The 13,905-nt window shown below is 40.5% G+C and overlaps 1 protein-coding gene across 1 annotated transcript in view; it reads right to left on the bottom strand.

Moving 5' to 3' along the window:
* The window catches only part of MYO10 (myosin X), a 154,327-nt gene that overhangs the window by 21,691 nt on the left and 118,731 nt on the right, over positions 1-13,905 (bottom strand). The window contains exons 20-26 of the mRNA XM_030444837.1: positions 8,495-8,619; positions 8,220-8,334; positions 4,886-4,992; positions 3,831-4,040; positions 3,502-3,541; positions 2,161-3,063; positions 758-881 (exon numbers count right to left, since the gene is read on the bottom strand). Coding sequence (XP_030300697.1) covers positions 758-881; positions 2,161-3,063; positions 3,502-3,541; positions 3,831-4,040; positions 4,886-4,992; positions 8,220-8,334; positions 8,495-8,619 — 1,624 coding nt within the window. The remainder of the gene's footprint in view (positions 1-757; positions 882-2,160; positions 3,064-3,501; positions 3,542-3,830; positions 4,041-4,885; positions 4,993-8,219; positions 8,335-8,494; positions 8,620-13,905) is intronic.

Genomic DNA, 13,905 nt, shown 5'->3' with positions numbered 1-13,905 from the left:
ATGTTCAGCTGAAACCCACAAAATTTGAAAAGCTGTACTTAAAGTAGGAAATACACCAGTGTGAGCTCAGTCATACCAAAGTGTGGCTATACTATCTAAACTTCTTGTGAAGTTTTTAAGATAGACAATTCACCTTGCACTGTAGTTTCACCACAGCCATAAAAACCTTAGCCAAACCGATATGTTTAATTCCAGAAAAAATGTATTGCTAACTGTGTCAGAAAGTGAAAGCCATTCTAGTGACACAAACATAGCTGTGTGCACATTCATCACTGATCCTATTCCAGGAAAGTAAGTTATGCTGCAGTGATGGTTATCATACAAGGATTCATTCAGATTATAATCCACTATCTATCTCAGAAGATAAAATCAAGAATCTTAACCAAAAACTCCTGTGTACATTCTTTCAGAGTCTCTCAGGCCCCTCTACTCCACATATCCTTTGTGTATTCTTTTGGATCCAAAGTGAAAGTCCACTGAGGTCAGTGAAACTGCAGCATGTCATCTATGTTAAAAGTTTTGGGGAGCAGGAATTTGGTAGAATTTGACTTTTTGGCAGCAAAAATGCTGATGTTCTTTCGCAGACACGAAAACCACTGCTAGATGTAAGCCAGTATGTAAGTTGAGAGCAGCTCTCTCCAGACTTTTCTATTAGCCCTTTGAAGAATTAGAACATAACTACAGGAAGTGGAGTGCAAGGTATAAAAAAGGTTTTTCCTAGTTTTGTACAGTTAGTAAATTCTCATTCACCCAGTACCTTTCATGTACAGAAAGCTGTGAAAGTAGGGCAGGCTGACACAACTATAGACTGAGTCCCTCCGGTAGGAAAGTTCATCATCTGTATCAAACCTGGAGTCAAAATCTTCTTCGCTATCTTCAAACTACAGAAGAAAGGAAATCAAGGTGAAATGATGTCTCAGAAAAGAGTTTAGATAAAAACCAATTTAGAAGTCTTCAGCTAAAACGTTTTTTGATATACTGAAAGAACATGATTCCTTGCTGTTTTTTGTCCATTTAACATTTAACTACTACATGGTAGTAAGTTGAAGCTTGAATGTTTGATTACACATTAGCCCTGGTGCCATGTAACAAATCTGTGAAACAGCCATTTGTTACTGCTCAGGAAAGTTGCACTTTTAAAAGAACATGACCAGGTAGCTCCATCCAGCATCATTGAAGTGCTGCAGGTGACAGCTTAGAGAAGTCTAGAAAAAGAAACATATTCCACAAGTTGTGGTAATGGCTTTCTTTCACTCTCATCCCAAATAATTACAGTATCTGTTCCGAATTTGATGCACACTCAGAGTCCTGCAACAGGAAGCAGTCCTCAGCAGAAACACCTGAAACTGTTTTCCTCTTTGGCAAGAATTGTCAACTTGACCCCCAGTGACCATGAGATCTCTATGACCAGCTGTCATAACTTTAACGCTAATAGCTACTTTAGTGTTAACATTTTCTTTCTAAATAAGCCAGCATTGCTGAAATACTTTTTCAGTTTTCCAGACACACAGCCTCACATAAGTTTTCTGTGAATGGTAGAGGGAATCATATTCTTCCAAAAATACTTACAGAAGTAAAGCCCACAGCACACTCAGTAACAGCACTGAAAAACAGCTCCCCAATGAACATCTGCCCCAATGATGTTAGCCATCATGTGAAATTTAGTCTCCAGGTTGTCTCAAAACACACCTGGCATTTCAGGAACTTCTGCAGGCAGCTTATTCCACACTATTGCAACTTGCATGCATACCTGAATCTGTTTTCTGCAAAATCAATTCCCCACCATGTTGTCTGGTACTCCCCTCGAAACACACACACACACACACACAGAAGAATTTTGCTTATGAATGGCATCCAAGGCCATGCACTGAAAGTCTCAGCAAATAATGTGCAGTTCTGCATTAGAACAGACCAGACCAAACCACACCTTTGCATAAGCCTAGGGCTGCAAGCAGCATCTGAGCTGCCCCTAACTCTAATGTACTCACTCCAGTGGCATCTAGATGGCAACAGCCAACTATGCCCATACCCAATCTAAGCAATCACACTATACAACACAACTGTAACTACAGCTACACCGACTCTACAGCATCAGAGTGAAAAGAAAAAAAAAGAAACAGAAAGCACATATCAATTATTAGATAATAAAAAATTACTTACAGAAGACTGAGCTCCTTCAGAACTAAATCTGTACGCTCCAGAACTATTGTATGTCCCCACTGAGCATCGGTAGTCCGGTGACCACTGGCTACTGTGTGAATTGGAGAAGGTCACACTGCTGCCAGAAGTAATAGCACCATCTTCATAATCATCTTGGTCATAATCGTAGTCTCCATCGGGAGAAATAAGTTCCACAGAATTTGGGGGTCTACACGATACATTCTCAGGCATGCAGTATGTGGATTCACCACTTGAAGAGTTATGGAGGCTGACTGTGTCATGGGTAGCTGGTATAAGCATGGTGTTGCTAGCAGCTGAAATTGTTGGCACCACAGTATCATTCATATAGGGATCTTCTTCTGAAGAATCATCACTTGTTCTGATGCCACTGGTCCTTTGATCAGAATGGCCGTGCTCACTTGGGTTGGGTGAATCTTTAAATGCATCATCATCAGCTTCAAAGCCTTCATCTACCTCCTCCTCAGGATATGGCTGGCTGAAGTTAAAATTGGGCTTTTCACTGCAGGCATTTCCAGTCTGTTCAGTCAGCTCGGCAGGATACCCATTGGCCACAGAGAGAGACTTCTCAATGTTTCGGACACATTCATCAATCTCGTCAAAGTTCAGAGATTCCAGGAACTCCTGGGCTGCTCGACACGCTTCATCCTCAAGCCGCCGTAGCTCCTCATCTCGCAGCTGCTGCAGCCTCTGCAATGAAGCCTCTGTCAAGGATAGCTCCTGCTGCTTCTTCACACGCTGCAGGTCCTCGATTTCTTTCTCCAGGCGCAGGATTTCTTCCACCTGTCTGCTTTCTTTCTGCTTCTCCACCTCTTGCTTCAGCTCTGCCTCCTTCTGGGCTTTCTGAATGGCAGCCAGTTCCTGCTTCTTTCTCTCTTCTTCAGCCTGCATTCAAAAGAAAATATATTAAAAAAATTAAAATAAAATAAAGTTCCTGGACCCAAGGTTCCTTTAAACATTTTTTTCTTTCTAAGCCACTATGGTCCCACGATGCTTTTCATTTAGAAGCTTCTTAGTGTCTACATCAGAAAGAAAAGAAGAGAAAAGGAAAGGAAAAGAAAAATGAAAGCATGATTACATTTCTTCACAGATACAGGAAAGCTCAAGTATGTGTAGAAAGTGCAGTCTTTGCCAGAAATTAAATGAAGCATGAGGTGAAAAAAATTTCCCTGCAAACAACTGTATCAAGTTTCCTTCGGCTTTATCTGCCAACTCCTGTAATAAGTTTAGCTTAAATGACACAAAAGCCTTTTATTTTTTTAAATGACTGGGTTGAGATACTCAAATAAACAGGACACCTGAAACATTAAGAATATCATTTACCTGCTGGGCGAGACGCTCTGCTTCTTGCCTTTGTCTTTCCCTAAAAGTGAGCGAAGAAAAGAAGTTGGTAAATCAAGCTCCACATAAGCTCATCACACACCTTTACTAGGGTAATAGCTCATCTTACACAGATCATCTGTCACATGGAAAAAACAGTAAAAAATAAGGTCACCATGGATATGTTTGTGAATATAATGGTAGCTACATGCATCTTTTAGCAAAAGAAGGAAAGATTTCCAGAATCATTTGACCAAGAATAGCCGATAAAGGCTATTCAGACAAAACCCTAATCTGGAGACAGGAGAATGATGTAAGACAGCACACTGCACCTTTCCTCCTCTTCTTTTCTTCTTTCCTCCTCTTGCCTCTGCTTCTCCTCCAGTCGCTCCCTGTAAACACGCCGCGCAAGCTGACCTCGCCGCTGCTTCTGAAGGATTATGGCTGCTTTTTTCAGGCAGAGGAACTTTTTCCTTCCACTGAATGCTCTGTAGTTCTTTTGTATCACAACCACATAGTAGAGAACCTTTCTATACCGTTTTCTGGGAGAAAGAAAAAATAACAAGCCCATGGTAGTAAAACAATGTATTATTTTCAGCTCAATGATGGTTTCCTCGTTCTTGTTCACATTTGCCTTCCTAAGATAGGAAAGAGATTCTCTCATTTCTATGACAGGACTGACTGTGCCTTCATTAAGGAAGTAACACATCACTTTTCTTCCATATTCTTATGCCCCCGACAAGGAGATTCTAAAATGAGAGCTGTGTGTGTGCACACATGGAGAGATAGCCATCCCACATCTCTGAAAAGAAAGACCATGAACAGCAGGATAGCCCTGTCATTAAAAAAGGAATATAGTTTTTAAGTAAAATAGTGGTCAGAATATAAGGACAGGCCTAGTGCACACATGAAGAGAAATAACCTCATTAGGCAAATGAGTTTCCTTATACTGTCCTGAACTGATTTGTAGAAAAAGAGATATAAACAAATGAGATGAGTAACTCAACCAAATACATAATGGATGAAGCCAGGTAAGCAAGTGAAACATTTCTCAGTTGCCTAATGTCATGGTTCTTGAAGAATCAAACTGATTAGTTTTATTTGCCTTCTCTTTTCACACTACAACAAAGCAAATATAAACCTGGATCTCCGCTGGTAACTTGGGGCAGTCTCACCAAGCACCAAGCAGCCAGAAGTCCTACCATGGATCCCAGCTGACCTCCAAACTCCAACAATTAAAACTCCATTTTGTTTAATTCAAGGGTCTGGTATTTTCAAAAGCCTCTTACAGGAAAAGTTCAGAATTTTACCAGAAGGATTTAACTCCAAGACACCCCACCCATTTACTCCAAACCTTGATTATTAATATTCTTATCTAGTCACTTACCGGGCTGCATAACCTAGGATGTGTGCTTGAATAATCATTGCTGCCTTGGTGACTTCTACCTCTCGCTGTTTCTCCAACTTGTGTTCCAAGGACTCCCGGAGAAACACCTAAGCAAGAAAACTTCTGACTTAACAACTTGCAGAGAGCATGATATACAAAGGAGAGCCAGGGTGCTGCTGATGTCAGTCTGAGCAGCAAGCCTCAGCTTTGAATTCAGAGACAAACAGCATTATCTCAACAGAAAAGAAAAAACCCCAAAACTTATTCTTCTTAAAAGAAAATACTAACAGATGATCATCTAACTCTGGTTTTCTGTGAGAAAAGCCCAGTTACACTAATGGAAATCTTAATTAGGACAAGGGTTTTTCCAAAAGCAACATTATTACTGGATTCATTAAACAGCCTTACCCACCAAAAAGTTAAAGAGGCCAAAGAAGTTGTAGGACTTAGCATGAGCTTCCTAATGGTGTTCTACCATAACATCAAGTTGCACAACCCCTTACAAGCCTCATTGCTTCAAATAACATTGCTACAAGCCTGCAGAAGTCTGCAGATATGAGGGTCCTATATTCATGCTGACTTGGTGGTCTTTTCCTGTTGTTACATGGGGAGACTGCTTCTGGGGCCAGACACCCCACTGCAGCTGCCAGCCCTCCTGCAGACAGCCCTCTCCCCAGGCTCTGGATCCACCAGCCTGGATCAGTTTCTGGGACTGCCTAGTGCCTCTTAGAGGCAGTTCTGGCAGATGGCACTATATTGATCTAACCCAGCTTATTTTGCTCTAAAGGAATAAAGCTGTTTCTCCAGCCAAGCAGAGGCAAAAGGGTGGGGGGGGAGAATGCAGATTCTCCCTTCCACCTGCCTTGTCGCCTGCTTTTTGCTGCATGCTCACAAAGCCCTGAGCTCTCTGCTGCCAGAGCTTTTTCCAGGTCTTCTCAACTCCTACGTTTTGAAGCTATGGGTGACAACAGCCTGCCATGCTGCTGGCTGAGACATGGGCAGCTGGAAGTAACCAGTTCAGTGTCCCTGTGATCATCTGCGGTGAGAGACAGCCCACACACCACAGCATGGCAATGAGGAAAGGGCATGGATAGCGTAGGGTCTGCTAAGGAAGGAGGGCTGCAAAGACATCTAAAAGCAGGAATGCTTCCTTAAAGTGTTTTTGGGTTCTTTCTTGCTATGAAAAAAGCCTTTTGGGGAGCTCAAGTAGAAAAAAAGATAGTTTTTTCCTTCTCTGTTTCAGGGAGAAAAAAGCTCATCATCAAAGCAAAAATAGCAGCATTCCTGAGGAAAGAGACTGTTCTGAGTTTTGATTGTAGCTACAAAGGGGCTACATTGTACTACAAATCATCCAGCATCAAGGAACATCAAATTTCTCACAGAAAGTCCCAGGCTTCCAGTATCCATGTTGTTCCGGGTTGCTCTGTCTATATCGTTTTTATGCATAGAAAAGGCCTTTTCTTTCATTCAATGGGCAATCTTTCTTTGCTTTAAAAACACACAAAAAATGATGCTTCAAAAAGGAATTCAGCTATTTTGTAAATAAAAGTGGATGTTAAGCACACATTAAGCCCTGGCTTTTTCCAGAGCAGGTGCATATCAGCTTGAGATAAAAAAAGACAAGAAAAATTCACATTGAAGCTAAATCATCACAATGTTGTCATTACCCCTTTTAAGTAGCAGGGGAAGGATAGTGCTCCATCCCATGTTCAGTCTGAAACCAATGCCCTCTTGTTCTCTCCTACAATAAGCTGTTTATCAAGACTCATAAAAATATGCAGGCAGCTCTTGGGGGTGGGTGGAGGGTGAGCCCAGGCCCCCTCAAGGGAAGTTACAACAGAGCTCTGGGTCTTGTCTGGGTCCTCATGAGCAGTTGGTTAAAAATAGTTGGGTTCTTGCAAATATATGTTCCTCAGGTCCCAAAGCACCTTCAAAGGTTTGTCCATAAATATTGTTAATACCACATCTGAAAGTAGAATGGGAAGCACAGCCCAGTTCTGCAGACAAACACTGTCACTGTATTTTCTGTAAGCCATTGCCTACAAAAATGGGATGAAAGATGACTTTAATTGCCATCAGAATATTTTAAATTCTATCTCTTATACTAAGTGTAAAACAATTACATCAACTTTCCCATTAGCACCTCTGAGAATCTTTAAGCCTGCAGAGGAATGGAGGAAACCCTTCAAAACTATAGGGAGAGGAGGATTAGGAGGAAGGGTGTTCCTGAAACAAACCTATCAGATTTCACAAAGTATTTTTGCTACCTTATGGTAACGAGAAAGTTTTTTCACAATTCTAAAAATTCACAGGAGAACTGCAAATATGAAAAGTAATTCAGAAAACTTAATACTGGATCTGTTTCTTTCTCTCTCTGCACTACCCAAGCCCTGGTGAGCACCAAGAGGAGTTACCCAGAAAAAAAGGAGAAAACCATCTGCAGAGGCCTGGGGGATGATCCTTGGTAGTGATGGCTAGACCTTTGCACCAGGTATTTTTAATATTTAGGAAATTTCAAATCCTGCAGTGGAGAACCTTCTCCCAAGTACACAACACTTTCACATCACATGCTAAGTCCAAGAGTCCAAATTTGGACTTGCTAATTCCCAGAGCACAAATTTGCAAGAGAAGCTCTGCACCCAGCTGTTGTCCAAAATCAAATCTGCAAAACAAGCCTCCAAACCCACCTCAATTGTTTTATTTTTCAAATTATAATTCCATTTATTTAATTAAAATAATTTGATTTTTTGGGGAAGAAAAAAATAGTTGTGGGTAAAACTCATATGGTCTGGTATGACACATATTGAGGTGTAGTGTACCACTGAAAAATGCTCTCAAGAGTAGGGTGGCAAACACACTTAGAGCTCAGCTCTGCAACGTAAACATTGGCTAAAATTCCTCCTCCTGATTTCAGCCACTGAACAGGTATCACACAGGTGGGTTTACTTATACGTGTGAACTTCCTTGCAGAACAGAATTGTCACCTCACATGCTCAGTGCTTCTAAAAATAATGAAATCCAGCTACCACCTTTAAATTTCTGATCCTCACCAGCACTATCACTGGTGAGCAGTGGCAGACAATTCAAGTGAACTCTTATTCCAGGACTAAAATCACCAGACACTGTCTAAGTGCCTTAGACAGCAAATTCCTTAGCACAACCATTAATTGTTGCAATGAGAGTTGCAGGAGCACCAATAGCCATGTGTGGCTTCTTTTAAGTCCAGAAGTAATTACCATTACAACTACCTCTCTGCTGCTCCACAGTCTAAATGCTGTCCCCTCAGCTTTCTATGAACAGTAGTCCCACAATATGCAGAGTCAGACTATTTTACCTTATTTTTTCCAAGTTGCCATTCCGTGCTTGTGTTGTCATACAGACGAAGTAGGACAGCACATTTCTCATTCAAATCTTCAGGCAGGGTTAAGTTTCTCATCAGGACTTTATACCTGGCAACCAACAAGGATTTATTACCTCATTTGAAAGAGATGTTCTATTTTTGGTGTCTGAATTTTTTTGTCATTAGTTTTTCACTTTACTCCTCAACATGGAAATGTTGATTTGGTCCCCGTGGCTTGCATCTGAAGCAGACGAGTCAGCATGATTTACCTTTTGTAAAAGTCCTGGAAGGGCCTGCGGACAGGGAAGCCGGCCCTCCGAATCCTGACTGTCTCCAGCATCCCAGAATAGCGCAGCTGGTTCAGCACCACTGTCTGATCAAACTGGTCTGGCATCTAAAAGAGCAGGTTCAAAACAAGGGGTTTATTAACACGGGTTAGAGATGTCAGAGGAAATTATATGAATTATTATATTATTATAATTATTATTATAAATATTATTATAATTATTATTATATGAATCTGCTGTGCACAAAGGCTGAGAACTGGCTACACAATGTCTTAAAGGACATTAGTTGTTCAGAACATGTAAAAATATATCTACAGGATGGAAATAAAGGGGTCATTACACAATATAATATCCATAAATGCAACATTTAATCCAGCCATCTCTCTCTTTCCATGTCTCATTTATTTGCAGGCAATTGCTGTGCAGGAAGAAATGACAGAAAGAATTAGAGGCAGCCTACAGGTACAAGCTGGACTTCTTTTTCTTTAGCAACTGAATTAACAGTCTCCTGTAGATAATTCCAAATGTTGAAGATACACAAATACAGTGGTGTGACATAGTTTAAAAAAAAAAAAAAAGCACAACACAAAACTGAAACAAAATAAAACATTAAAAAAAACCCAAGCCCCACAAACAAACCAGAAGAGCAGAAAAGATTTTCGTGTAGTAGAAAATTCATCTACTATGGAAAGGAATAGAAGTTCATCAATACAACTTCAAATCTTAAATAAGCTGTCCTTCAATGAATTTATCTTTGTTACTATTCTGAACTGCAAAAATATTTTCATCTGTACACACAAAACATTCTGCTTATCTGAAATAGGTTTCTTTTAGTTTGTATGCAGTTTTTTTGGCAATTTTGGCATTTTTTTTTTCATTTAGAAATCAGGTACACAGTCATGGAAAGCTGTGAATACTGATCAGTACGTTCCTGCCTCTTGGCTGACCTCAGAAACCCGCAATTCACCCTTGTGTTCACTATCTTAACCTCAAAAGGTGAACCAGCCACAGCCACACAAAGCTACTCCACAGTGGACAGACAACTTGGAGATACCCCATCCTTGGAAACAGTTAAGATGGTGCTAATCACTACCTCGCAAAACCCCAGCAACCCTGATAGCAAAACATAAATACCGTAAATGTAAATACACAATGTAAATACACCATTGAATTCATCAGCTCAAAAATCCACTCAAACCACCAGTAGAGTGTCCTGCATAGTCATTTGCAGGGCTGGAGTACAGCACTCAGTGTTTTGCAAGAGGAAGTTGAGAAGGAGAGTTCTCATAGACAGAATCAATGGTTTATATAGGACCTGAAATTCTGAGACAAACGGCAGCAAGATCAGGCCCAGAATAATTGTAAATCAGACAACTCTCTTGGTATTTATTAACCACTTTAATCATGCCTCTTGTTTAACTTAGCAAATAAAGTGCTCCCCCAAATTTTAACTTCTCAAGAGTAATTTCAAGAAAGCACAGACTCGAAAGTTAATTGAAAATATCTAGTCTAAACTTTTATATTAGAGCTTCTACATAGAAAACAAAACACTGCATGTGCAAGTGATAAACCAGCTTTGTTTAGCTTCAAGAATATTGATACATTAGCTTCTACCTCCCTCCTTTAAAACACAAAATGTCTAAAACTAAAGTGTTGCTATTCTTCCTTTCATTAATTTCTGGACAAGAGAAGGGAGACTCCTCTGCAGAGGCAGCAGCCCTTCTGTGCCCAGCTGCTGCAGAGCCACACAGGCAAGCATTTCCCTGGGTCCTCTGACCACAAAACACCTTCCAACCCCTTCTTTTGGTCCAGTGACTAAAATTCATATACAAAACCACCACAGCCTGGCCTTTCCACCACAGTCACTAGCACACAGCAAAAATGAAAACAATTCGTGTTTTAAAAAGTGGCTGGTCACCACGATGAGACTTGTCCTGCCTTGGCAAATGATGCAAGCAAACTCTTCATTCCAAACAAGGTGTTTCATTTGGATTTTGCCATCACCAGTAAAACACACCACAAGCAAAATGTTTGTGTGGGATTGAAAAGCTTAAATGCTTACAATAAAGGTATCAATAGTAATGACTGGTTTTCCATCCATACCCACCCTATGGCAGACTTACAAAGCTGCCCTTCGAATGTCCCTGCACACTGGCCTGCCTGTTTCTGGGCAGGTAGCTGCTGATGCCAACAGGAAAGCCATCTGAACACAGATGGATGCACAAACCATGAAAAAAATACTAACTTTTTTGGCACGCAATCCAAGCGTGATTCATGCCACAAATGGATACATGTCAATATATAATTTTTTTTCTGAGCACTATACATGCTCGTAGTCCTTTTATATACATCATCCTTTTTTACCACTCATGGTCATTGGCTCAAAAGTTGAAGTTTTTTACAAGACTTGAAAACAAACCAGCATTTTCAGGGCAGTGAGGCAGATGCATAGATGGGAGTGGGGATACACCAATACCAGGCTACATTTTGGTGCCACTGTAATTGTCTCCCTCACAAGTTTGCAAGGGAACACCTCCTGCTTTGAGAGCCAGGTGGCTGCTGCACCACCTAATCCTTTTATTGCCAGCCCCAGGCATTTAAAATGTTGAAAGTCAGACACAATGCTGGCCTGAAAGCTTATGTTACTTTTAAAAGAATCTCCTATTTTCATCCCCTGATTTGAGTTGAAGAGAAAAATCAACATTTCCATGACCTTTTTCCAGCAGCTGTAGAAGTTAGAAACAGCCCTGCTCTATCACCAGAAGTTGTGATTGTCACACAGTCAGCTAACTTCAGAAGCCTGCATTATCAAGAAAAGCTTGAAGCACTGTGAGAGATAATACCATGGTATCACAGCAGGGCAACGTGAAGATCATCACCATTTAAATTACCCAAGTATACTCCTTTGCTATACATTACTAGTTATTTTTAATTACTCACAGACACATGAGACTACTAAGTTGAAGGGTCAAATCCTGCCCTGGCATATCACTGCAATTACATCTCTAACAAGCCTGTCTGCTTTGTGTGAATGGGGGTGGAGGTAAAAGATGTGTTAGACTCCAATTTTACACTTTGAACATGAAATACCAGAAAATACTCCCCACCACCTCAAGGTTTTTGACTAAACCACCACAGCAACTCTCCAGTCCTCAACAATGAGGAGAGCTGCATTTATTGAACCAGAGTAAAAATATATGCCCTACTCTAAGAGACTTCTAAGACAGAAAATGATGGCCATTTCCACTTGAACGATGCTCAGGACAGCATGAAAGAGTTAAAATTGCAATAGTATACAAACTCTGAACAAAGAGTTACCTATGCAGTTGATGCTCAGTTTTATGTCTTTACTGGTGATCCTGGGGTCTGCTAAATTTTTACCAGTTGTAAAAACTGGATTTATTTCACAAAAAAAATGCTTGGGAGGAAATTGTAATCTGTAGCATAATTTCAGATAAACAACAGAACAATAACTGATTTTAAAACAGTATGTCTTCCAAAGTAAAAATATTAATTGCCAGAAGTAAGCCTTCTGAGAGGTAAAACTAAATTTATAAAAGAGAAGGCAACAGAAAAGAAAGTGCCCTGGTTTGAGACAGGGTAGAACCAATTTTCTTTCAGTAATTTTACTTTTCTGTTAAGTTTCTTCTAAGTAACTGTACTTGCTGTGACAGGAAGTCAATGATGACTTCCAAAATCTGTCTGAGTGATAAAATAAACTTTAAATAAACTCAATTTTCAATAGATATTTCACTTTTAGCAGGAAGTGGCAGCACTAAGCCACTCTGACATGCAGAATCGCCAGACGATGGCCAAACTCATGTGGGTCAGAGCCATGTCAGGGCACTGAGAAACATCAACATGAAATTAATAGCTACAAGTCAGGTCTGTTCTACTTGATAAAGGTGTTTATTGTGATGCATTCTTTTGTAGCACAACTTGTAATTTATCATTTCCAACAAGGCTCCACTAAATTTGCACCAGACAGCACTGAAGCCAAGGCTTTAATGTGACCCGGAGTCTCTGATGGAGAGACTCTGGCTCCTTAAACTGCTAAATGCTTCCTCTGATCTGTTGCAGAGCTTCCTAAAGGGCCTGAAGCTGCCTGAAATCCCAATTAGAAGTAGCCATTAGGAGAGACATCTAACACCTAGACAGAACTTTCATGATAAAGTAGATCCTTAGATTACAGTCTGACTGGGGCTGGAAAAACACCATCCCTTTTCCCTGGGCAGCATTTGTAGTGGAGACCTCAAGCATCTGAGTAAAACACATGGAGAAGACAACATTTTTTTTCTTCTGTGCATCACTTGCTCTGTTCAAACACAGAAGATACTTGATGTCCTCCTACAGAAATCCTTCCTCCTCAAACTACTGGCTGCCACTGAAGGGTACGGGCACAATAATGACAGATTACAGCAGAATTTGGATTTTATGTAGGCAGGAGGAACTTCACAGAGAGACTGGGGGAGGAGAGAGGGGAGAAAGGGAAAAAAGCCAAACAATCCCTTGTTTCTAGATTTGTCCATGACAACTTGAGTAGGATTATGTCAGCTTTGCTACTGTTTTTTAAAAGTGCTGATTTTCCTGGCTGAGGGAAGTGTCTTTTGGAAGACAGATACAGAGGAAAAAAAAAAAAAAAAGATGAAAAGCAGATAAGAGGACATGGAAAAGGGATTTTTTTGTTTAAAAGCCATTAATTTTTCTCAATATCCTAGTTTTTCCAACCTGCTCTTTTAATCCTAAAATGTAGTCCCAGGCAAATTTACTTTGTAGAAAAGCAGCAAAAATTTTAAATGCTAAACTTTCCTCCCAGACAAATTTTAAAATTGTGAACTAATACATAAGTTTCTGCATGTGAATTGTTTTCCTTTTCTAAGCCACGTTATGCTCAGCAATTTTTATCCATACATACTGCTCAGCAGCCTGTACCTGTCCTGAAGATTCAAGCCAGTAACCTGAAAGTAGTGAAAGGGAAGCACCTCCACCAGCAATAGGAAAAGGCACTGTTCAGGCAGTAAAGGAAGGGCTTAGGGCAACCTGCCTGTCCAATCCAGAGACTTTAATTCCAGTGTCATGTTGGTCACTCTCCCACCTCTAACAAAACATTTCATCCCCTGCTCTTCTATTCATCATTTCTTCAGTCTCTTGTGCCGTAAACTGAGATGGCACTGGTTTACTCAACAGTGTTTCAGCCACAGAAATGCTGCACTTACAGCACAACCAGCATTAAAACCTATGCCCATCCTGACCAAGGACCTGGAGCATCAGGTCCTACTGACCTAGTAGCACATGTATTTCAAGGAAAGAAACCTTCCGTGGTCTTCTCCAGCATGAAGCCAGCTGTAACTGGAACAGGTTCAGGTCAAAATATAGACATGTTAGATGCCTGC

The sequence above is a fragment of the Calypte anna genome, chromosome 2 (genome assembly GCF_003957555.1).
Source record: "Calypte anna isolate BGI_N300 chromosome 2, bCalAnn1_v1.p, whole genome shotgun sequence".
Classification (NCBI taxonomy): Eukaryota; Metazoa; Chordata; class Aves; order Apodiformes; family Trochilidae; genus Calypte; species Calypte anna.
This window is presented reverse-complemented; position numbering and strand designations above follow the sequence as displayed.